The 27,211-nt window shown below is 37.1% G+C and overlaps 1 protein-coding gene across 2 annotated transcripts in view; it reads left to right on the top strand.

Annotated features, from left to right (window-relative positions):
- The window catches only part of Gabra3 (gamma-aminobutyric acid type A receptor subunit alpha3), a 228,011-nt gene that overhangs the window by 82,078 nt on the left and 118,722 nt on the right, over nucleotides 1–27,211 (top strand). For both annotated transcript variants that reach the window (XM_004871055.3, XM_013067906.3), the window contains exons 2-3: nucleotides 7,268–7,430; nucleotides 19,669–19,787. In XM_004871055.3, the coding sequence (XP_004871112.1) occupies nucleotides 7,291–7,430; nucleotides 19,669–19,787 (259 nt within the window). In that variant the 5' untranslated portion in view covers nucleotides 7,268–7,290. The remainder of the gene's footprint in view (nucleotides 1–7,267; nucleotides 7,431–19,668; nucleotides 19,788–27,211) is intronic.

Below are 27,211 nucleotides of genomic sequence, written 5' to 3'. Positions count from 1 at the left end.
ATTGAAAGTAATAGAGATTATACAGGTCAAATAACTATGATAGGTACATTATCTACACAAATAGTGAAATACTGAAAATGTTAGTAGAACATGCAAAATGTGAGGTGAGCACTATTTTTGAATCAATGACAGAGCCTTAAAGGATGCTGATGTAAGATTAATGAAGGAACAGGGTGACACAGCTTGGAGGCATGAACCTCAGATGAGGAGTGCGTGTACATGCGCAGAGGGGAAGGGTTTGAAATTGCATGGAGGAGATAATTGTGCTCTTGTCTCCCAGTAAAGCTGATGAAGTAGCGTCTTTGACAGAAAGCCCAATTTGTTTAAAGCAAAGAGATAGGGAGGGTTTTCTATTAGGAAGTTGAGGGTATATGAGCTTTTGTTTCCCATAAAATAAAGAGTTTAAAGAACATGGGAGAAAGGTTTAGAAAGAAAAGATATTCTTGAGAATCTATCTCTCAAAAAGAAAGGATGGCCAGCATTGTACAGGCATGAAGTCAGGGAAACATTCACCCTTTTTTTTCTAACAAATATTTTATTTAGTAGCTACCATGTGCCAGGACTGTTGAATGGCCCAGAGAGGGCAATGAAGTCCCTGCACTAGTGGGAGAACAAATAAATGTATAATGTAATTTTAGGTCGTGATATATGCTACAAGTGAAATGAAGTTGGATATAGGGGATCAGGGGAGGTCTATCTGAAGTGGTGACATGGGACAAAGAGAGAGAGCCAAACTGATAATGGAGGAAGAACATCAGTGACAGCAGATCTAGTACCATGTTCCTAAGACGAGTACAAAAACAAATGCAGCCTGGTGTGAGCAGGGGAGAGGGAAGTAGAAAGAGATGAGGTTTCAGAAGTGGCTAGTGGTCAAATTTGGGTTATTTGTAGGAAAATTCATGGATCTTGAGACCATGATGTTATGCAAAATAAGTCAGATACAGGAAGTAAAATATCACATGATTTCTTTTATATGAATATTCATAAATCAAAGAATAAAATAAATACAGACTTTCTGGAGTAAGGAAAATGAATCACGAGGAAAGGGGCAGGGGAGGATATACATCACCAAACGTAATTATCATGTATTGCAAGTATATATCAATAAAAAACAGAGAAACCCAATACATTCTTAAGAACATGGCAAATACTTTGGGTCCAGTAAAAATTCACTGGGAATGTTTGAGCAAGGGTAATACAACCTGACTTATATCTTTACAAAATCTTACTCAGGTTACTGTGCAGAGAGTAGAACACAAAAGGACAAAAGTAGAAGCAGAGAGGTAAGTTAGATCATTTTCTTAGTCTGTTTTCTGTTGCTAAAGCAAAACACCTGAGATTGTGTAATCTGTTAAGGGAAAAGCCTTATTATGGCTCAAGGTTCGGTAGCCTGCTAACTCTACAAGCTTAGCATTTGATGAAGCCCTCATGCTGCCTCAGCTGGTTGTGGAAGGCAGAAGGCAAAGAAGTGTATGCAGAAGAAAGGAAGGAGTAGACTTGCTTTATAATAACTCACTTTCTTGGTAACGAAGCCAGTCCTGTGAGTGAAAACTCAGAGAGAAAGACATTCGTCTGTTTATGAGGGATCCACCCCCATCTTCTAAACATCTCCCACCAAGTTCTACCTTCTTAGACTCTCACGTTGGGGACCAAGCTTCAACACATGTTTTGGTGAGGTCAAACCATATTTGAACCAGAGCAGGCATTTCTTGCAGTCATGGGGTGGGAGATGGCAGCCTGGATGAGGCTGAGGTTAATAAAGGAGATGGGGAATGGTCAAAGTCTGGATCTGTTCTGAAGTCAACAGAATACGCTGGTAGTTGAACATAGGGCTGGAATGAGAACAGCAAGGTAAGTATGTGGAGTGGATAGTAGGTGGATTTGAAATGTGGAAGGTAAGTCCTTGGTCCATTTGACCCCTCTTTCTTCACTGATTTCCTTTTCAGCTCTTTTGCCCATTGCCTTGTACATAGAGGATGCTCAAATGTTTATGAGAAGGTGAATGTGTATGTAGACAGGATATAGCAGCAGACAAATCCTGGTAGCTTGTCTTTGGCTAAGCATTTTAAATGTATTTTCATTTAATCATCACTGTCCTTGTTTATTATTTCCATTGTTTAATGGAGAAGGAAGCATTTAATGCCTAAGAAAACTAGTTTTTGTTAGTGCCCAGTAGCCTCATCTGTCTGGCAGGTTCCAAAGTGCATTCTACACCCTATCATTTATATTATCTGACTTCATGTAGGGTTATGTCTTTGTCAGGATAGCAGTCACTCTGTCATCTGTTATTTAAAAAGTGCTCATGTCTTCAGATGCTGTTCTATGCATTTGGCACACAGCCCTCCATATCTGCAAGTTCTGCATCCACAGATTCAACCAGCCACAGACTGAAAATATTTTTAAAAATTACATCTGTACTGGATATATATATATATATATATATATACCCTTTTCTCTGGTTATTATTCCCAAAACAATACCATTATTTGCATAGAATTTACTTTGTATTAGGTATTATAAGTAAGCCAGAGGTGATTGAAAGTACAATGGTATCTCGGTTCGCGAACTTAATTAATTCCACAATTCTGGGGAAGATGGCAGCATTCGTGTTCCTGCAGGGAAGATGGCTGTGGTCGTGTTCATCCCTGGATGCGGAGTTTGCAAACAGAAGTGAAATTTTGCTGAACTTGTTTGCCAACTGAACTCTTCATGAAGAGAAGCATTCATGAACATATATGTATCTGTATATGGGAGAGTATGCATAGGTTCCATGCAAACACTGCCCATTTTATGTAAGAAACTTGAACATATATGGATTTCAGTATCTGCAGGGGTCTTGAAAGCCATCCCTCATGGATACCAAGGGATAACTCTATATCTTGGAATAAAACAAGCAAAACCCTTTATTCTTGCTGAGTTTATATTTTATTCAGGAAGTAGACAATAACAAAAATACATAAAATGTATATGAGAAGTGCAAAGGAAGAAAAATAGAGCAAGCAATTGCATAGGAATTTATCAGGAATGTGTAGAAAGGTTGAAATTTTAGATAGAGTGACCAGGGAAAGCCGCAATGCAAAGATGATATTTGAAGAAAATGAAGGAACAAACTATTTGGAAATTGAGTGGAGAAAATTCTAGGTAGAGGCGATAGCAAGAGCAAATATCCTGGGACAGGGGCACACCCGATATATTCAGTGAGTAGCCAGGAGGCCACAGTTGCTGAAGTGGAGTGTGTGAGAGGAGAGGGGAGTAGAAGATAATGTTATCTAGCTATTTGGGGATTAGATCATATAGGGCCTTGGGGATCATTGTGAGGTTTTTGTATTGGGAAGAAATGAGAGGATTTTCAGCAGAGGAGAGACATGACTGATGTAACAACCTAAAAGTTCCCTCTGGCTGTGATATGGAGTACAGATTGTAGAGGAGTAAAGGCAGAGGCAATAACACCACTTGATTTGCTTTTGCAATAATCTTGATGAGATGATGGGCCACACTCTATCAAAGGTGGTGATGAGCAATGCTTTTATTGTGGATCTGTTTCCTTTTGAATGGAGTATCAGTGGAACTTGCTGATAGATTGGATGTAGGGTATGAAAGTAAAAGAATGACATCAGTCTTCACTCTGAACTAGTGGGAGGATGGAACTATTACTCGGCACGGGAAAGACTGCAGGAGGAACAAATCTGTGTAGGTGGGGAGTGTGACTCTGTGGACCTCAGATTTGAACATGCTAGGTCTTAGCCATGTGTTAACACTGGGCTTACGATATGAGCACTTCCCTGGAGAACAGATAGAAATATGGATTCCAGAGGAGATCTGGAATGGAAGCATTAACTTGTAGTTCATCAGCTTTATAGATGGTATTTTCCTCTTTGTCATTAGTCCTCTCCTTAGCTCTTCAGTGGGGTGAATGGGAAACCATTTGCTAATTTGGCTATGCAGTTCCATTATAGTGGCCTGAGTATGTGTCATGATTATGTGTTCACCGTGTTCACATATCATATCACAGATCATCCATCCAGACACTGCGACTATGTAAGCCTAGCCACTTTACACTAAAACAGGCATATGCTAGTGGTGTTTTGCTGTGCTCTGTACTGATACAAACACACACATAGTTCTTTTACATTGTGGTTTGGCTTCCTCACACCAATTTTAAAACAAAGATTAGATTTCACTTTCTTCTTGTGTATCATAGTTTCATATTCAAATTATTACATGATATTCCTTTACTGCAATTTTCAATTTACCATGGATGTGTGTACGATATTTGTATGTTCATATATTTTAGATTATTTATTCACCATAATAATTATTACCCCAAAGACATCAGTTCTTCATTATGCCATTTTCATCTCTATGTTACCTCTCTGCTCCCGTGAAAAACTTCTGACCATGTCTGAACCATGATCATCTGTTCCTGCACCGTGTTTCTGCTTTTGTTCCTATTCCTGTCTGCTCCCATAGCATAGCGATCTGCTCATGTATTATGGTTACCACGATACACACATTGTCAAGGAGAGACATTCCAAGTACCTGTTCTTGTGCATCACAATTGTCTAAGCATATACCATCATTATCTCCAGCTATACTTGATCACAGTCCACTGTCACAGTTAGTGATACACCACAGTCACTTGGACTATTACCAAGTTTTTCACAGTAATTATTTTGAGTGCCATTTTGCCAATTCTTTCTTTGTGTGTGTTTGATAGTGGCCTGAGCATGTACCATGGATGGGTAGTGCAATACCTGTTAAAGAGCCATATTTCTTTGCACAAATAACAGATACAGGTCCCATTCCGTGAATACTTACTACCTTGCCAATGCTCTCTGTTCCTGTTCAAGCAACATGCTTTTTATAAATTGTCTTCTAATTCCAGCAAAACATATAAAATGTGCTATCACCATTTTAAGTATACAGTTCTGTAGCATGAAGTATATCCACACTGTTGTGCACAGCCCAGTGGCATGTGTTTCATTGTACAGTCCATCTTAAGAGTATATATCAATGAGCTCTTCTCTTGTTTCCTAATTGTTAGACTCATATACAATGATTTTCTGACACATGTGATTATCAAATGCTATGGTTGCCAGAGGGGTACATATTATGTCCAACCTCTTCTAAATTTTAGTGTATGATGACAATTTTCTAAGTCATAGTGGTTATTTGAACATATAATTAGATTTGATTTCATATAATATTATCTTCTCATACATCATACTGTGTATCATACTTTTTTCTTCCCAAATCGTGAACACTTTTTTTGTGTCCTCGTCACCTATTCTTAGTGTGTTGGCTTGCTACTTATGTACTATAATTGAAGCATAGCCCATAGCTATGTACTGAAATAGCATAGTTGAACATGTATCATTCATGCTGCATGGTCATATTCATTTTTACACACAGCTGTTACTCATGAACTCATGTTTTCTGAGCATGCATTATGGTTATGTCTTATAGTCTATGGTTTGTTTTCAGAATTTGGACTTTATATCGTGTACCACATTCCCTCTGTTCCTGTAGAATAGTTGTCTATTCCAATTCCTGTATCACGATTATCTGAGCATTAACCCTTGTCATGTGATCATGCAACATCAGAGTCTGCGAGGCACTGTGGGTATTTGAGCACACAACAGGGTTACTATCTATACTGTGGATGTTGCTTATGCTCCAGAGTTGTCTGATCATGCACCATATTTTCTCATGCACAGTATTTTTCTGAATTGTCAGTTTCTGTTCATTTGTGTAAAATATCCAACACTCTTTTACATCTCAAGAATAATGAATGCCATGGCACATATATTAGGTTAAACCTAAGAAATTTCTGTTTTCTGTAACAAAAATTATCAAATATTGAGTACATCATATAGTACAATCTAATACCACAGTTATATCTACCACTTGTGTACACCTCTTGTCATGTCAGAAATCCATCTTCTCTACTACTACAGTTTTTCATATACCAGAACTGGGTTCCTGAAGTTAGCCAAATATAGACTCCAGTGAGTAATTTTGGGGGGATAGATTTAGAAGGAGGTATTTCTCTTAATCTTTCTGCCAGTCAGAATAGCTCTCTAGCCTGTATCTGTTTTGCATATTGAACTACTGCATATGCTTTCCTCACACATGGTTCAATATCCCTCCTTTCTCTCTGAAAATTAATCTATTGATACGACTGAAAAAGAGCAGTATTGACTCAGAGTTAGGCCTTCTTTATGTGCTCAGTGTTTCAAATTGAAGGAAGCAACACAGTTTAGAGATAGCAAGTAAGTGTAAGTTTATTGGCTGTTTTCTTTCTCTTTTTTTTAGTACCAGGGATCGAACTTGGGACCCTGTGCTTGCGAGGCAGGCGGCAGAACCACTGAGCTAAATCCCCGGCCCATATTGGTTGTTTTCTTAACACCATGTCTTGAGTAAACCTCTACTAGTCCAGAGTTCGTAAACCAGCCAGCCCTGCATGTTAGGCAATTCCAAATCACAGATTCTACTATTGATGTATTTTGATGACTTCTTAGGAACTTCTATGCCAGGATGCTGGGCTTGGATTTCTTTATGTTGTAATTCCTATCTTAAGAAGCTTGCTTTCCCCTCAAATTTCTCTTAACTGAGGAAATACTGTATTCTTATTCCAAATCCATGGTGTGTCATCATTCAGTATTTTCTCATCCTGATTCAGAAAAAACAATATCTATTCCAGACACTCAGACATTGTGGAAAATTGCTTAGCTCTATCAATATAAAAAATCAATCTGAAAAATGCTATAAAGAGACTCCAGGTTTTAATATATTAGAATTTTATACATCATAACACAATTAACCAAGGCAAAGTCCTTTGTGATGCTACAAATAAAACAGGATTGAAGGAAAGTAAAACGAAGACATGAGGAATAATTTTAAGCTCTTAGATTTTAAGAAGTAACTGAGGGTGCAATTCTATAGCTCACCCATATGGGAAGACAGGGAAAGAGGTGGAACTATAATTTAAGACTCTTGGTTGCTGATGTAGAGCTCTTTATACTATTCTATTCATCTGTTTTGGATGTATTCCCATGTATTCAGAATAAGTGTCTGTTGGGAATGAATTTTGGTTGTATTGATAAGCAGGGCAAAGGGGCTGTCAAGTTAAGCATTGAGTAAGTGGATACTGTAGAAGTTAAATGGTTCCAATAGAGTTTAATAATTTTTTTTACCTTTTCCTCCTCCCTTCCTTTGTCTTCTACTCTTTTGTCCTTCCCCCTCCCCTGTACTGTGGCTCTGACAGGTCTCTCCAAGTTGGTGCCTAAGATGATAATCACACAAATGTGTCACGTCTACACTACCAGCCTTGGGCTTCTTTTCCTGCTTAGTATTCTCCCTGCAACCACTGGCCAAGGGGAATCAAGACGGCAAGAACCTGGGGACTTTGTGAAGCAAGATATCGGAGGGTAAGAAGCATTAACTGTTGGAAGAAGGATGAGTGCTTTAAATGCTTGTATCAGATAAGCACTTCAGTCATTTCCCCTACCTGAGCCCAAGCGCCCTGCTCTTGAGTACTTATACATCACCCTGTATTTGAGGAAACCACGACAGCTCAGACCCTCCAGGTGGAAAGTGATGTCAAAGTCCTCTTGGACAACTCCTTATCCCAGGCTTACATCCCCTCTGTGATATCTTAAAAGCAGTTCTCGCCAGCCTTTTCCTATGAATTTCATTTCTTCTCTTTTAGGTCTTCACCTTGTCTTTTTTATTGGCTCTGGTCATTTAGCATTTAAACACAGTTAGGAATCTCCCATCTTAAACTTAAAAATCTGCTCTCTGGATACTGCCATGAGTCTTTCCTTCCCCTCACAGCCATACTTCTTCAGAAAGTGCTCTGTTTTATTGTCCCTGCTTGCCTCTCACCCATTCCTTCACCCACCGCTGTCTGACTTCAGCCCATGACCCTAAGGCAACTTCTGTAACCAAACAGCAAGTGTTGGCTCTGCTGGTAACATGAACAATCGTCTGCCCTTATTATTCAGTTCCTTTAGTGGCATGGAACAATATTCAAGGTTGTGGACCTTTCCTTCCTTAACTTTTCAAAGTCATACAATAAAGCATACATACAGACACATGCATCAAATGTACACATGTACTGTTACTGTAATTATTTCTTTGACTCCAGAGACACAACTTCTGGGTGTTTTGATTAAGTAAGGCATGACAAAAGGATTATTTTATTTATTTTAATGGAATACAGGTGGATATTAATAAAGAAAATATAGAAAGCATTCTTTAATGAAAAATAAAGCAAAATTTTATAATAAAATATTCAGAGATTAATAATAGTTAATACACTGTGCATCATAATCTTAAAAGAATGGCCAAATTATTACTGAGTATAAGTAATAGTTGAAAAAAGACTCTTACAAAGAACAAATAAACAGATAAAAGCACAAAACTTTCTCTTCAGTGAACTAAGGAAGGCTAATAGTATAAATCAACCAAATTAGCATATACATTAAACATTTAACAGTTTGCCGAAAGCCCCACTTGTTGGTTTAAGTACTTAACTATCCAGAGGGTGGCCTAGGCAGGTGTCATTTCAACTAGTCCATTCTTGTTTGCGAGAGACACACTCATACTTGTTATTTTTATATTTCCTGTTATATTATCTTACAAAAATTAATGGGAAAATATGCAATTCTTAGTCATCTTGTATTTAAATAATTGGATCAGTAAGTGGGTAAAGTATTTTTGCAACAATGGCATAGATAATTTGGGGAATTATTTGGACTTCCCCCTACTTCTTATTTATCTATCTTCTACTTTGGTCTCTCTCTCCCTCTCTCTCTCTCTCTCCATGTGCACATATATATATATATATATATATATATATATATATATATATATGTATAGTTTCTCATATAAGAGAAATCAAATGACATTTAAGCTTGTGTGTCTGTTTTTTTCACTTAACATAGTGGTCTCAAGATGCATCCATTTTCCTACAGATGACTGAAATTTTCCTTCTTTATGACAGAGTAGTCCTCCATTGTGTGTAAATATCACATTTTCTTTATCCATTTATTTGTTGATGGATATATGTGCTTTTTCCAAGAGCTAGTTACTATATTGTGCTGCTATAAACATGGGTGTACATGTATCACTGTAATAACTTTAACTCTTTTGGGAAGACACCTAGAAGGTGAATACCTGGATCAGATGGAATTTCTAGTTTTAGGTTTTTGAGGAATCTTTGCATTGATCTCCATAGTGGTTGTACCAGTCCACACTCCCACCAACAGCGTAGGAGGGCTCCTTTCTCCCCACAGCCTCATCAGCATTTCTTATTATTTGATTTTTTGTTGATAGCCCTCCATTCTGGTGTAAGAGGATATCTTAACATACTTATAATTTACATTTCTCTGATGGCCAGAGAGGTTGAGCATTTTTTCATATATTTATTGGCCATTTGTACTTCTTCCGAGAAGTGTCTATGTATTTCAGTTTCCCATTGTTTTTATTGGGCCCTTTAGTTTTGGTCTAATTTTTTGAGTTCTCTATGTATTCTAGATGTTAGTCCTTTGCCCAAGGCACACCTGGCAATTTTCCTCCCATTCGGTAGGTTGTCTCTTCACTCGCTTGGGTTTTTTTTTCTGGGCAGAAGCTTTTAAATTTGATATGATCCCATTCATTGATTCTTGCTGAAAGAAGGATGCTGAGAGAGTGCTCTCCGGGGAAAACTAAGGAAGTAAGGGCAGGGAAATAGGGAAAGGGGAGGAGTTAAGCAAAGGTAGTGTTTCACTGGAAGTGTAGCCTTAATTTGACCCCATGGAGAGCTACCAAGCCTAAATGGCACTGCAGGAGAGTCTGACCTTGAGTGAGGGCCCAAGCTTCTGCAGCCTCCTCCCCACTAGGCATGCCCTGTGGGTCTGCTGCAGCAAGGCAGAGCCTACCGGCGGGCATTCTCTGGTGGGGCGGCTGCCTTCAGCAAATGCTGATTCACTTAAGTGGCTCAGCCATGGTTTCACTGGCCCAGCAAAGAGGATCCAGACATGCTGTCAATACTAAATATCTGCTTTCCTTCCTATTTTAGTGGTTGTGCTTTCTACAACATTTCTCATGACATTGTGCAACTCTTTCAAAGGTCTTCGTGTGCAAACATATTTTGTAGTCTTCTTTCTCCTCGCTTCTCCTTCCATTGTCAGTGTTTTTCTTTATTTTCTCCTATGTGCTCTTTTACCATATGGAGCTCTGGTGACTTCATCCATTCCGATGGTGTCATTACCTTGGATCAATACCAATGGCTCAGGTCTTCCTCTCCAATTGAACATGTCTGCTTGGTTATTCCACAGACTCCTTAAACTAAGCATGCTCATGGTTATCTCATCATCTCTATCTCCTACCCTCACCTTAAAGAACAAACAATACAAACAAATGAATGAACAGAAACCATTTTCAATTTTCCCTTGTTTAGTCAATGGCACTGCCATGCATCCAGTTGTTTAAACCAGAATCTTGGAATCATTTTTTTCTAGTTTTCTAAACTTCACTCTCCAGGTTTAATCACCAAGATCTGTCATTTTTACTTTCCACGTCCCTTGGAATCATTCACTTTTCTCCCACTTTCCTACTTACAACTTGACCCACTGTGAGATCCTTGAATCAGTTTTTCTTCCTGAAGTCTTGCTGCTTTCTAAACCAGTCTCCACTCCATAGCCAATTTTTCTTTTGTAATTCATGTTGAGTCATACATACCCTATTTAGAGCTCTCTAATAGAGTCCTAACAATTTTTAGACTCAAATCCCATCACATCTAGAGAATATCATTACTAGAAGTGACTTAGTTTGTAATATTTCAGTACTACACAGGATATTTGATTTCTTGGTAGGACCCCTTTTTATTTTGTTCTACATTTGGCTATTGTTTCTTATTCCTGGAAACATGTATCTTGAAGTAGAGCATGTTCCTAATTATTTTTGCAAGGTTGTTTATCTTAATGTACTCTGAGCCTTTCCACCTTCTCTAAGCATTTCTACAGTAATCTCTAGGACTGAGGACTACAGAATTGGACTTCTACATCCTTAGAATCTTGGCATATGTGTATCTTTTTGTTCCTCCTTCCAATATGGAAAATCAAAACAATTCTGTAGTATTAACTCATCATATATCCGATTTCATGAAAGATGTTCAAAATAAGGAGATTTTAAATAAGTAAATCTTACTTCTTCAAGTGTTAAAGCTTTTTAAGACTTAATTCTAAAAATGTATGGTAAATTTTCTTATAATGCTAAAAATTCATTCCTTTTTGGTGCTTTTGATTTTTATAAATAACATTTGTTATATTCATTCTGTACCTGCTTTCTAATTTTTATCTCTATCCACAGTGTTAGTTGTTACCTTTCCCGTTTACATTGATTTGTTTTCATCTTATTAGTGCTTAAAAAAAAAACAGATAGCCAAGCCTTTTAGCAGTTATACTAAAGAAGAGGCCAAGAAATCCTGCCTGAAAAAGCAGAAAGAAATTCTTTGTTTTAATTCAGGGGCATAATGATTGCCTATTTCCTAAATTGGAAACATTTTTTTGTTGACTTTGTTCCATGTCCAATACAATTTATGCTTTGGAGAAATGAGACTACTAAAATCTTGGCTTTGTATATTAGGACTAGTACTGTATTTTTATTTACTAGAAACAAAGGAACCAACTAAACCTTAAATATATAGAGTATGCTGATAGTTCTGATACTTAACAGAGTTGCTGCTTCCTTTCGCTTGTTTTCATACCTTTTAATATGTTTTGTGTTTTGAAGAAACCCATTTACTGCCCCATTTTACCTAGCTTTGCTGGTTTATTTTATTGAATCACCTGGTTTTGCTGTCCCAGCAGCTTTGGCAATCAACAGTGGTTCACCGAATAGTACTTTATGTAAATCATATACTGAATGCAGTCATTCTCATGTGGAAGCAAGAATGCAGGCTCCACACTTGAAGACTGTGTCTTAGAAGCTCTGAAAGTAGTGCCTAACAATTTGTATTTCACCAAATGCTCCAGATGATTCTAATATAAAGAAACTTTGGTCAATACTTTGGGGTTATAGTTCCTGTTTTCAAGGTACTAACAGTATAGTTAGGGATATGAGATTCTGGAATTGTAGAGTAGCAAACATTGAAAACCCCAATGTGAGCACCTAATTTGACCCCCATTTTGCACATGAAGAAACTGAAGTCGAGAAAGGTAAATTAAATTTCCTAAGATCTTGTGCATATTTAGTAATAGAGCCAGGTCTGGAAAACCACTGTCTGATTCTGAGTCCCATATTCTTTTTTTTTAAATATGTTAATTGGTACATTTTAGGTATACAATACATTTACATTTATCAATGGGTCTTTGTACCTGTACATGATGTATCTTAGTTCTTATTTTTTTCCCCATTACCTATGTACACTTCACCCCCACCACCCTTTCCTATTTACATAGACTTTGTTTCCATTATTTTTTTCTTTCTCATAATTTTTCCTTTCCTTTCTTCCCTTTCCCCTTCCCCTCCCACCACCCCTCCACCTTTGGACCTTTTCCTATTTCAAATTATCAATTATTCGTTTTAATCATTTTCATCCTTATTTACACTTTCAGTTTCTCACACTAGAGATACTATTCGGTATTTACACGTGTGTGTCCTATTTATTTCACTTAAGAGTATGGCCTCAATATGCATCCATTTAGCTATAAATGTGAGTCCCATATTCTTAAGGAAAATACAGAGAACAATTTCAGAACTGTATAATACGTATATTTCTTATACTCCTTCCTGGTCCAGCAGTTAACCATCAACAAATCAGAATTACATATATTATGTAAGTTGACCCATCCTGAAAAGATATTTTTCTGGATGAAAATGGTCAAATATCAGCATTTTCCTAAAGGGGCAACAGTTAAGTGCCTAAGAGTCAAGTAAGTATCAAATGAACCCTCCATTCAAGCCTGATTGCAATTTTTTTCATTCAGTCAAGGTCCCAAATAATACTGGTGGGACACTTCAATTAAGATTATTTGAGGAGGGTGGATTTGTAAAGACAAACATCATGAAGGTGTGTAGGGGAACCATAAGGGATACAAACAGAACCTCAGGCCAGCAGCAGATGTGTCATATAAAACAAGTTCAAGATTTCAACGGACAGAAAGCTTTAGTGGAGGAAAGAGCCAGTCTGAGATTTTATGGCAATACCATGCAGGTATTGCATGCCCACACTTTACCCTTCTTCTTCTGATTTTCAGCCAAGATGAGCAAATTCAAACTGAAACCAGAGGTCAAGAAAGCCCTGTTCATGTAGCTCCTATGTGCCAGTCTTCTGGAAAGGAGAGTGGAGCAGCAAGAGTGGAGAATGTATCTGGAAGGGCAAGTGAAAGACATTGGGGACTAGGCCTCATCCTTGCCCACTTAAAAGTGCAGTGAAGACCAGGAGTTTGGAAGGATGTGGCATGTGTTCATATTTTTTCTGATCAAGCTCATGTGGTGGTGGCAGTGGTGATGGCCAAGGTTGGGAGCTAAAGAGGATGTGGGAGGGAGCTCATCATTTTCTTGTCAGATCTACAGCATGACTTGATGTCACTAGACCAAAGGTGTCAGTCCTTGTAAGTGCATTCACTTGGAAATTTATTTCCTCAGTCCTCTTAACCTCAGAATAAACTGGCACTTACAGACAGATCTGTATTAACTGTGATCTGAGGGACAAGTTTGACAAGCCTCGTCCTTTCCATTTATGTGCCATCACAGAATGAATACATCCATACTTTTAGCATTTGATCATCAAATCATGAATTTTCAGGAGAGGATGAGAGTTTGTCAGTTCCTAGGCTGCCATCCAGGGTAGAAATCTCTGCACTGTGCTTGATGATTGACATAGCATTTTGAAGCCATAAGAAGTTACATTGCTACTGCAGGGCAGAGCTTGAGGAGTGGGAAAGTGCTCCCTACGTGGAACTCAAGGCCACCTTCCTCTGTTGCCTACAGGTTACTGGACCTCGTAATGCTTCTTTCCATCTCCACATAGTAGCTCTTCTTGTCTGCATGTTTACTCTCATTCCTTCCGCGTGCTCTCCTGACACAATATTATCTTGTAGACATTGCTTCAAACACTCTCCTCCAACCTCCGTGGATTTATAGTTTTCATATTCCATCATGTTAAACCTTGTATTTTTATAACTCTTACTGTGCACCAACACTATCTCTCATGCTTTATGTATGTCACTTCATATACAATCCTCATATCAGATCTGCAAGCTAGCTGATGCTGTCACCTTTTTTATAGCTACAATATGAAGGGACAGAGAAATCAAGTAACTTGGCCAGAGCTCACACAGCTAGAAAGTGGCAGAGCTAGGATGGAAACCCAGAGACTGGTTACAGTGCCCATGCTTTTAACCACCGCAGTGTATTGATTTTCCTGAGTTTGTTCACGTCTAAGTAAAAGTTAGGCGTATGTCCCTTTATTTTATGTGCATAAAGATTTATTTACATAGAGTATTCCCTCAAACTCTGAATCAGCCTCCCAGCCACAGGACTGGATGGACTGTATCACCCGGGGCAAGTACAACTTCCTTATAGCACCTGGTGGAATAAAAAATGCCATTCTGCCCTGCCATTCTCCCTTTTGAAGTGGAAGTTGTAGCATTCGTGACACAGGACAAGGATGGAAATGTGAGGCTGTGAAGCTCAGGGCATCGTATCAGGAGACAGGGTTGTCTCAGTGTTACTGATGCTGAATTTGACTGCCTCATTAAGGTGGCGACAGTCAGGGCTCTCCCTTGTAAGGGTACCAGTCACCAAGATTGATTGAGACATGGCCAACTCATTGCCTGGACCATAGCTGCAGGGTACAAAGCAAATAGTGGGAGAGACAGTATTTCTAGTACTGCAGTTTCCCCCTCTTTAGTGTCAAAATTTGTCTCTGCAGAGCCAGTGTTATAAACGGTTCTCATGCTGGCCAGTGAAAGTCCACTGACCAGACCTGTTGCTGAAATAGGGCTTATGCACTGGCGCTTTCGTTACTGTCATTCAGGTGAACTATGAGACACAGGCTTGTGTGGTCTTGTCTGGAAAACTAGTATCCTTTATGCCAATGTTTTAAAGGAAGAATGTATACCTACTTCTTTGCATACTTTGAATCATGAGTCATTTTACAAGGGATCATCAAATATACTGTGAATGCTTAAATAAAAAATGTATTAGAAAGACACACTGCCATGAATTCCCCTCAAAATATTTCCCTTTGGTTTGAATACACTTATCCCACCATTCTTGCCACTTTCTGCACTTGATCTTAGCCAAAAGGCTGAGAAGCGATCTTGCCACTTTCTGAGGCAGCTCTTTAAGTCCTCTTCTGTGAATATCTTTACAAGATGTGATCAGAAACATGGTGAATGCTGCTGCCGAGAGTCATCCAACAGAAAGGCAGGCTCATAAAAACATTACATGTGTCTTCATCCATCTTATCTAGGAGGTCTGGAACCATGTGATTTCTGGCTCTCTCTCAAGTCAAAATGACCATGAAAGGTAACCATTTTGAAATGATTCAGGGAAGACATTGAGACAGCCATGTCAGCACAACTAAAGACAATTGCAAAAGAGGACTTGCAGAAATGTTTCAGGAAGCTAAAAGACCGATGTGATAAGTGTGTTCAAAGTGAGGAGGAGCATTTTGAGGGGGAGTAACAGCAATGTGTCTCGCTGTAATAAATTTTTTCAAACTTTAAACATTCACCATATTTTTCAATCATACCTTGTAAGTTGGGGGTCTATTTATGGACATAAATGGAATGTATGTCTAAGGTCTAGTAGCTTATTTTCTCATTCACATCATATATTAGTTAAATGTTACTGTGTATTTTTTGGTGAATCAATGCCTTTAAGTTCTTAAAAAGTCATGAAGGACTTGATCTTCGTTTTACGTTAACTCAGCAAATAAAGTTAACATGAACAGGTAGGGCACATGTTGAGTGGGTGTATCTCAAGCCAATATGTCTCTATTTTTACTGCCAGTCTGTAGAAGCTATTTAAGAAAAGAGCAGCTGTCTTTTTGAAATGGATAAGCATATTCTCATCAAAAATCCTTTTGTTTATTTTTTATCTTCAAGTGGTTTCTGTAAAGACATTGGAATGTGTGCTATTGGGCAGCAGGTGTTTCTCATTCCCTCCCCAGAATATAAACAGCATCCTTAGTTAGACCTTTCTGCTTACAGGAAAAATTGGGCTAGGAAAATGAAAACACGAGCGATATTGGGAAATGGCAGGTAATCTGATTTGTCCATGATTTCTGGTCCAAAAGTAAAGTAATGGAATTTACAGTTGTTAAAGGATATTTGGAACAGATTGCAGAAGGCCATGAATGTCAGGCTAAGGAGTTAAAATTTTATTTGGTAAGCCATGAAGAGTTATGGAGGACTTGGGAGCAGTGCAGAGATGTGATCTGGCAGTAATTTAGAATTTTAATTGTTTAAAAACATCTATTCTTCCCCAGGATATATGCAACATTAAAGAAAATACCTTGCTTTTAGTGAAGTAAATTTCTCTTCTCTTCAGATTGTTGTATGAACTGTACCAGCAATTCTGCAGCCAGGATTTTCCAGCTTTCTTTCTCCCAACATAAACACACCGGGGTCTTTGATGAAGTTGAACTAATGTAGCTACTGCTAACATCTTGTACTTAATCTCTACGTGGTCAACGAGCTTGACTTTGTCTCATAGCTTGAAACGCCTGTCTTTCAAAGGTTTCACATTACATTTTCAGGACTGTGGGGAAGATTTAAGGAACAGCCTTCATTTACAAAGCAATTCTTAAATTTATTGTCTCTTACTTCTTTCAACACCATTCTAAAGTAGAGCATTATCATCCCTATTTTACATGCGAGCAAATAGGTCCTGCAATAAGTGGCAGAGGCAGAACTAACCCTAGTCATTTCACTCTAACCCTGTGAAGTTACTGCAATACGTCTTTAAGACTGGAAAACTAAACTATCTAATCTACAGATAGGGTATTAGTAACATCTTTTTCATTCTTTACTGAGGGATTATTGTTATATTTAATCCAGCCAGTAGTGACAGAGATGAGGTACAACAGGCAAGATTGTGGAATCAATTTCATCAACATAATAAGCATGTGACTTTGAATAATCCCTTTCTCTTATAGCTTCGTTGTCTTTTCTGCAAAAGGAGGGGAAAGAATTATATGATCTTTAAGGACTTCAATCATCTGGACATACCATGATTCTTTCTTTTTCCCAGACTACCTTGGAATTGGCACCAACCACAGCATCTTGTTGCAGTCCAATTTTTGAAGAAGAAAGAGTTCTCATTTGGGTTCTAGTAATTCAGTGTGCAACAGGAGAAAAACATTTCAGTAATCAAGTGTAAAATCATAGAGAAAAATTTTGAGAGTAATATTTACCACAGATTTTTGACTTAAAAGTTGTAAATTTATTGGTGACAAGGTTGCTAATGTTGCTAACACATCAACAGAGTCATTAGAAGATAGAAATTCATTGTCGTGGAAGCCATTATTCCAGGGATGGCATGATATATCATCCTTATATTAAGAAATTTTTCATGCAATTTTTAGCTTTCCCACTAACTCTCACATTGATTAAAAGACATATTGAGGGGCTTTAGCATTCTCATCTGCAAATCCACCTGGAATAGAAAATCTCTGAAGCCCTTTATACTTTGCTTGTTCTCTGTGAGAATTCTTTGTTCTATTTATTTATAGTCATTCAATAAAAGGTTGTGCATTCAATTCAGTGACCTGTTTCTCAGAAATGAATTAATCATGGTCAAGATTATTACAGTGGGAGACAAGGGATAATAAAAAAGAGATTTTCATAAAGTCATTCGAGTTCTCATGGCTCATATTAGGTGGATCCAGAATCCAGATAGTCCCCTGACAAAATTTCTGTATTTCTCCCTTCAACAGATGTCATTTTGTTTGCTTTACACCCGGGTGCCTTTTTTCTTCCCCATTTCCAGTGAAGCAACTGTACCACTCTCTGTGATCTATCCTGCTCTTGGTAGGTTCCAGTGCCCCTCTGGCTGGAGTCCTCCTTATGGCTTTTGGCTCATGAAGAAGCCAGGTTTTCACTGTTAATATTTGTATTTGAACCCATAAAGTACTATTTTCAAAATGATAAAACAATCTTTGAATAGTTCTCGACATGAAACATGAATCCTGGCAGTTGCGGTACATTATATTATTTAATGTTAATATGACATTAATCTGTCAAATTATTTTAATTGCTAAAGCAATTACTAGAGGTGTTTTATGGTTTGCCTAAGGTCACATAACTAATAAACCCAAATGCATGTCTTCATACTCTTTAACTTCTCATTCTCCATATGTAGTTTGTAATCATCTCAACAATCCTATAAATTAAGCAAGGGAAGGGTTTCTTGATTTGTCTTACTTTATTTTGTTTTCTACCCTGTCACACATTTAGAATAGTAATAGTCACAAAGTATTTAATAAAATGCATTGGATGATTGAGTGAATTAAACTATGTTTATGAATTAAGGAACTTGTTCAAAATGACTTTTGCTAGGTTTTCACATAAAGAATGATAGTTATGGGTGAGAACTATTCAACTCAGATGTTTCTACTATTCCATACATCTTCCTCAGGGCCTTTTTAGAACAGAAACCTGCTAGAGATAAGTGTGGACATATTGACTTTGCCTTAGGACTTCATAACCAGTGTCTTTACAGATCTGATCAACTACACACTAGAAGTAGTTATTATATGTTTATTAAAGTCAACCTTCTGGGTCCAAGTTAAGAATAGGGAAATCTGAGCCCCACAGACATATACCACTGTAACTTGCTCATCAGTGTGTGTCAAATAAGAAATACAGGGTGCAATAGGACTCAGGATTTCTAGCTCTTGGTCCACTTCTTGCTTCCACACCATACGTTTTTACCTTTGGGAACATCCATTTCCTTTGCTTTATCCCTCATTCCCCCACACCATCCATAGACTTAAAAACAATGTGTTGTCCTGTTTAGTTACATCAAAGTCCTCCTCAAAAAGTTCAATTATCAGTCACAGTATCTGGGCCTGATTATGTGGTTGGTAAAGTAAGTGGAGATCAGAAAGGCTTGCAGAATGCATGCAACTTTGACAAGCAGGAGGCAGCTGAGACACTAGACAAGTGGCTTACTATGGCTTGGTTGCCTCATCTCTGTAAGGTGAGGGACAGGGTAGACTTTGATGCAATTTGTGGATTTATCAGATTCTGTTATTTTATGAACTTGTGTTTCTCTGGATTAGATGAAGGTAAGTCTCAGTATAAAGTTCTCATTTCTTGAGTTCTGTTCATTCATGCGACAAAATTTGATGAATCAACTGTATGCCAGGTTCTGTTCCCAGCAACATTCTGTTCCAGGGTTTCTGTTTGTGTCTCTCTTTGGCTGGAATGTAGCTGGAGCATATTAGGTAAACCTCATGCTAATGCTGGAGTATGAAATCAAGTACTGCTTATGATTGACTTCCTACAAAGGTAATCATTGTAACAAATAGGAAGTGCTTGCTGTTTTGGTTAAGATATAAGGCTATTTAATTGCCCTGGTCTATTGATTGAAATCTTTTTGTTTAGCTATGGAATTCTTTCCTATTGTGAACTATTATTTTCCTTTCTTTTCCTTGCATTACACCAGTCTGTCTCCTAAGCATCCAAATATTCCTGAAGACAGCACTGACAACATCACTATCTTCACCCGGATCTTGGATCGCCTTCTGGATGGCTATGACAACCGACTGCGGCCTGGGCTTGGAGGTCAGTGATTCTTTGAAAGTTTTCTCCGTGGGAAACCCAAAATATAAATCAAAGAGCAGAATAAAAGAGAGAGAATAGGAAACAACAAGTGGGGAAGACATCGAGGGGCAGAGGAAGGGGGAGGGGGAGCAGAGGGGAAATGGGACATAAAAAGAATTAAGATGTGTTATATGTGGTGCCAACCTCCCTAATGAGTGTAATCATTCTGTACTGCAAGCATGTACTAATAAAAATAAAACTTATAAAAGATCCTCTTCTTGGCTGTTGTCAGCAAAATGAATCATATTTTGCCTTCAGTAGTCTGCCGAGCAAGGTTAATGTAAAGCTCAATTTCTTTCCTCTGAGCATTAGAAATTAGTTTGAGCCCTTCATTTTAGTGTCTGATCTCTCTAGTGTGATTTTGGTAGGTTCTGGATTTTCCTTAGGCCAATGTGTGTGGAGTATTATGTATCGAAGTGTGAGGACATTAATTTCTAGTAACAAATACCAGTCCCTGCCTGGACGACAAGTGGGGCCCAGGATCAGGTGGGAAGCATGGTTCTCAAGACCCTGAGGCTGTCAGCTGAGCACTCTAAAGCTGAGCAGTTCGTGGGTGAGGTGGGAATTTAGTTGATCACCAGTTCAGTACCATCAGCAATTTGATCATAATGAAATCAATAAATTATAACATGCCATAGGCTGTGTTGAAATGGCATGTATACAAGTGTGTGGATTTAACTTTTTAAAAAACCATTTGAGAATTACTTGCACATATTATGCCTCCCTGTCCTTAAATACTTCAGTGAATATTGGCTTAGAACAAAAAAAATCATTTCATAAAACTACAGTGCAGTTACAAATTCAGAAAGTGTAATCTAACACACTTTCTTCGCATTTTAGTCCATATTTAAAATTTTCTAATTATCTCCGAAGTGCACTTCATAACAATTTTTCTTGATTTAGGATTCAATCCAGGACTATGTGTTACATTTATTGCTGTGTCTCTTTAACCTATAATCTGATATAATTATTCAGCATTCTTTTCTTTCATGATGTCAATCAGATCTCCCTCATTCAATTTTTGAACTAAACCCCCAGGAGTTAATTGTTTTTTTTCCCTCAGGGTATATCTATTTGCTTCATTATTGGCAATGTTAATTTTGATGTCCACCAGGTTATCCACTCTAAAATACTATTTTAAACTTAGAATTAAAAAGTTATTAGTGGAGATATGCTTTGAGACTATTCTGTTCCTCTTCCAACTTGTACTCACTACTTTTACCAACAGTTGTTGGTTATTCTTGCATGAATAATGACAATTACAGCTACAAAACTGATGATTTCCTAAGTGTATTATTCCTCTACATTTATTAGATAGCATTCTGTTGTAAGCAATAATCTTTTTTTCTCTTTAATTAATTAGCTAATTGTCAGTATGATTGCACTCCTATTTTATTCAGTGGATTATAAAACATTAATATCATTATTCACTTTCATTAAAAGTTTTGCTCATATTTTCCCATATTTGTGCACTAGGAGCATGTTCAGTTTGACTTCCATTTCCTTTTGATATGTTTGCCTCATTTTTTGAGCACACTTTTGATATATGTCATGATAGTACATTCTAGATTTATTTTGTACTTTCCCTGCTTTGGCCTGGCAATCAGCCATTTCCCCAAGAAATGGAATCCTTTTGCAGATTATGTTTGAAGTAGAACTTCTGGATGTTAGATGTTGTCATTGCTATAAGGCTGTTAAACTCTCAGTGACCTCTTAGTGGACAGAACTTGGAAAATAGCAAACACAAACATACATACATGCACCCACACATATATATGTTATTTACACAGCCTTGTACATATTCATGTATATGTATATGCATGCATATGTATATGTGTATTAAGTTTGTGTTGATATTAGTAATTCCAGCCCGACACAGTATTTTTCACTGATATATTTGGGAAATCCTATGCTATATTTTAAACAGTTTTGAAATTAATTCATCCACACCACTACAATAAATATAGTGAGTAAAGTAAAAGTTACATTTTAAATTTTGGTTTTTGTTTTTAGAGAAAGGCTATATGATGGCTACTTTGATATAAGTAGTGGGTTAGAGGAGGGCAGTATTGAAGGAAGCGACCTGTCACAGATTAATTGCAAGCTTCCTGGATGAAGATGGTGACTTGAAAAGGAGAGAATTCAGTGACTAATTAGATTATGAGTTCAGGAAAGGGAAGGAAAAAAACATAACTTCTAGCTACTGGCTTGTGTGATTGAATGATGATAATTGCTTTTTTCAGAATGGTTATGTTCCTCATGTGGAATTGGTACAGGTACATAATTCATCTCAATTCTTTTTTAATCCCCTTTCCCTCCTCTCCTTGTTCTCTCTCCATCTCTTGATCCCCTTCCCGTCTGAAAAAGATCTATCTTCCTACTTCCTATTATCTTTTATTTTGCTCTTTATTTATATTTTTGGTATTCAGATACAAGAGAAACTGTGCAATATTCAACCTTGTGTATCTGATTTATTTCACTTAACATTATGGTCTCAAAGACAGCAATATTTTCTAAAATAAGGAAACACTGGAGGAGAAACAGTGCTGTATTTCTTTGTTACTTCTGGAGTTGTGTTTGGAACAATGAAGGAGAAAACAGCACATGGAAATCAGTTCAGTTGTAGATGTGTAGATTTGAGTGCCTGTGAAAAATATGAGTGGATACTTTTGTTTCTGGCTTACATAAACTAATAAGGATCAGATTTATTTTCTCATCCTAAGGAAAAACCATGAAATGAACAAATTCTCTAAAATTTTTCAAAAATTGAATGAAGATAGCACAAGATAAAGACCCTTAAAAGAAAGGAAACACTGTGAGTAAGAATTGCAGATGCCAACTCCCTGGAGAGAATTTTCAGGCTACAGTGCAGGGAGAGGGAACTGAAATGGCATTTCTTTAATTGAGTTGTTGAGAAAGAGTTGAAAGAGTTCGCAAATTGAAGTGGTCAAGGTGGCTAGAATTTTAGGACAGAGAAGAAGTTAGGCCTTTGTGGAAGAGAGATAGAGATAGAGATAAAGAGGAAGAAGGAGGAGGAGGAGGCAGGAAGGGAGTCAGGAGAAGGGTGAAGAGATCATGCATACAGGGAAACAATCCAAGGCTGGGAAAACAGAGACCACTGGGAAAACTGAGTGGAACAATAGGTAGGGTTGTAAAAAAATTTGTATTTTTGCTGACCAGAGTGGAAAACCTTGTAACACATGGGGCATGAGGCATGAATTAGGGCTCTTACAAGGCAAGGCTAGGGCCTGTGGTGTGGCAAAATTATCCTGAGATGAATGGCTGCTCTGATTCCACATGCCAAAGCTTAAAATCAAACCCCAGAAGAATAAAATTGTTTCCAAGTAACTTTATGTGATATCAGAATAAGTATCAAGAATATTTACATCCATATAAAAATACCTGAAATTCAGTGAAGTGAAGTTTACAATGGCTACTGTTCGGTCAAAAATTACGAAGCATGCAAAGCAAGAAAATACAACCTGAAAAAGGACAGAGAAAGCTATCAACAGCAGCAGATGTATAAAAGACACAAATGAAATAATTACTACGTGAATACATTGAGTTTTTATATCTACATTGCAAATATTCAAATGGTAGAAAAAAGCATAGGTATGTTCACTATAGAGTAAGTGTGTAAGCTGCAAAAACAAATAAGCCTGTAGATATAGAAACAATACATAAGATGAAAAATACATTAACAGAAGATTAGATATGAAGAATAGGTTAGTGATATTGAAGACAGTAATAGTAGCTAGCAAAAATGAAACAGAGAGGATAAAAGACTGAAAAAACAAACAGAGCAGGCCATTGGTGCATTGTGGGATAGCTTCAGGTAGCCTGATATGAGTTCAGTTGGATTATCTGAGGGGGGCCATAAACTATTTTTGAAGAAAAATTGGTCAAAATATTCTTAATTTGATGAAAATTATAATCTTCTCAACAGAAGAAGCTGAGCAAACTCTGAGGACAAGAAACATGAAGAAAATTTCACCAAAAGAAATGAGTTTATTGCTTAGAACCAGTGATAAAGAGAAAACCTTAAATGGAAATAAAGTAAGACACAACATTATACACAAAGGAAAATCTTTAAAAGAATAGCAGACTTCTTTTCAGAAGTTAGTGGGGCAACAGTTTAAAAGACTTAAATGGGAAAAAGTCAATAAAGAATTCTGTAATCCCATAAAATATACCTAAACACAAGGGCAAAAAGAACAGTTTTCAAATACATATGTTCTGAAAAATATTACCAGCATATATGCACTGCAGAAAATATTAATGGAAATGTGTCAAATATAAAAAAATAATGCCAGATAGAAATCTTGGTCTATTGAAATGGCAAAAGAACAACAGAAATGGAAAATGTGTGGGTAAATATAAAATACTTTCTTATTTTCTAAATATCTTTCATTGATAAATGACTACTTACAGCAAAAATAATAACAAGGTATTATGTGGCTTATAATAGTTATATACAGAAATTTCATGTCAACAAATAGAGCAGAGAAGATGAAGTGGAAATATACGGTTGGAAACTACACTTGAAGTGATCTATTACTTTTAGGTAGACTTTAGAAGGTTGCACAGTATAGAATTTAAAGAAAAATATAGCTAATAAAGCAAAAAAGGATATACATTTGAATACTACAAATATTCAGCCCAAAGGAAGGCAGAGAATGAGGGAAAAGGTGACAAAATATAGATGAATCAAAATAAATAGCAAGGATGTAGATTTGAACTCAACTATTACAATCATATTAAACATAAATAATTTTATGACAGTTTGAATCTGAAATGGCCCTCGAATGCTCATGTGTTGAAGGCTTGGTACCCAACTTGTGGCACTATTGGGAGGTAGAAAAGCCTTTAGTAGGTGGGGCCTAGTGGAAGAAAATTGGGTCATTGGGGTGTGGCTTCAAAGGGGGTGGGGAGCCTTAGCCTTTCCTCCCTCTTCTGCTCCCTGGCACCCCATGAAGTGAGTGCTATGCCCCACTTAGTCCAGCCATGATGATTTTGCCACACCAAAGGCCTGAAATCAACTGGGCCAACCGACCATGGACTGAAACCTACAAGTCTCTGAGGCCAAATAAGTCTTTCCTCCTTTAAAGTTGCTTTATCTCAAGCATCAGAAAGTCGAACACCTCTAAACATCCATATTAAAAGACAGATGTGGCCAGATTGGATCACAGAAAAAACAGGACCTAAAATTGCTCCCCAAGAGAAATGCACTTTGAAAATAAGGCCATAAGTAGGTTAAAAGTAAAATAATGGGAAAAGATTCACCATGCCAGCACTAATCAAAAGAAAGTTGAAAGAGCTATTTTTTCTGTCAGAAAATGTAGATATAAGAGTATTACTAGGAGTAAAGAAGGTCATTTCATTGTAATAAAGGGGTCAATTCACCAATGAGAATATAAGTCTGAAGTATTTATGCATCTAATATCAGAGCTTTTAAACAAATAAAACAAGACTAAGAACTGAAAAGAAAGAAAAGATGTAACTATGCTTACAGATTTCAACATTGCCTTCTCGAGAACTAATGCAACAAGTAGACAGAAAATAATAGTGGTAGCAGAAAATTGAGCCACATTACCAATCACTTCATCTAATTGGGACTTATAGAACATTACAATCAGAAACAGTAGAATACACATGCTTTCTAAGTGTACCTGGAACATTTGCCAAAGCAGACTGTTTTCTGGCTGATAAAAACCAATGAGAAAAACTCACAATGTACAAAGTATGTTCTCAGGCTGAAATGTAAATTAGAAATGAATAATAGAAATGCATCTGGGTAATATCTAAGTGCTTGGGAGCTAAATAACACACTTCTAAATAACTCATGAGTGAAAGAAGAAATCAAAAGAATACTTAAAACACTTTTCACTGAATGAAATAAAAAACATGACATAAAGCAGTCCCAAAGGGAAATTTTATAACACTAATGGCTTTATTAGAAAAGATGAACGTGAAGTCAATGTCCCAAGCCTTTGCTTTCAGTAAGTAGAAAAAGATCAAACAGGCATATGACAGTTGTAAACTGCATGAACGGCAAACGTGCATTAATAAAAGTATTTTAAAAGACCAAATAATAATGAGTTAATTCTTAAGTATTATTAAATAGGTAATGTTAAAATACTGTATTATAATATATTGTTTATATAACTAATATGTGACGTGTAATATTGTATTATATGATATGAAACCAAATGAATAAATGTGATCTTTGTATATTCGTATAATTAAGTAAATATATTAAATAATTATTAAACATTAAATAATACATATATCAGCAAAATCAGACTAAAAAACACAAACAATAGATAGAATCAGTAAAAACAAAATCCACATTTTTACAGATTAATGGAATCACCAAACATCGAGCTAGAAGTATTAGGAAGAAAAGAAAGAAACAGTTTCTCAGGAAACTTGAAGTGAGAGAGTACATCACTAGAGATCATGATATATGATAGTAGTAAGGGAATACTTTATGCTAAACATTATATAAGAAAAATTAGACATTAAAAATTAAATAGACATTTCTTGAAAGACATGAGCTGCTGTAGGTCACTCGCGAACAAATAGAAATTTTACAAATGGGAAAGGGACCAAGAGTTGCAAGGAGCAGGGGGGATGGGAGGGGGAGGGGAGGAGAGGAGTGAGCCTACCATGTCCGCGCACCAACTCCCCATGAGAAATGCAATCGTTATGTACTGCAGACAGGGACTAATATAAAAATTAAAAACAAACCCAAAGCCTGAATAACCCTATTTGCATTTTAAATGAGAAATCTTTCTTTAGAAACATCTCCTGGCTTCTATTGTTTTTGCTGGTGAACTCTGAAATTAGTAAAGGAAGAAGTGTTAATTCTCCAGCCAAACAGTTTGTAATAGCTAAAGTTTGGAAACAGCCCAAGTGCCCATCAACTGGAGACTGGATAAAGAAGATGTGGGTTTTTTTTTTTTTAATAAAACGGAGTACTACTCAGCCATAAAGAATGAGAAACTAGAGACATTTAGAGCTGAATGGATGCACATTGAGGCGATACTCTTAAGTGAAATAAATAGGACACACCTGTAAATACCGAATAGTTTCTCTAGTGTGAGAAACTGAAAGTGTAAATAAGGACTAAAAGGTATAATAGATAATGTGAAATAGGAAGAAAAGGGGCAAAGGGGAAGGGGAAGGGGAAGTGGGAGGGGTAGGGGAAAGGAAAGAAGGGAATGGAATTAATATGAGAAAATGAAAAAATGGAAACAAAGTCTTTGTAAATAGGGAGGGATGGAGGGGTTGAAGGGAGGGCAGGGGAATGGGGAAAAAATAAGAACCAATATATATTATGTAAAGGTACAAATCTCCAACGATGAATGTCATTATATTGTATA

The sequence above is a fragment of the Heterocephalus glaber genome, unplaced genomic scaffold, assembly GCF_053883595.1.
Source record: "Heterocephalus glaber isolate CG9 unplaced genomic scaffold, H.glaber_assembly_v1.0 deba00001164, whole genome shotgun sequence".
Taxonomy (NCBI): domain Eukaryota; kingdom Metazoa; phylum Chordata; class Mammalia; order Rodentia; family Bathyergidae; genus Heterocephalus; species Heterocephalus glaber.
Note: the sequence above shows the minus strand (reverse complement) of the source record. Positions and strands in the feature narration are given on the sequence as shown.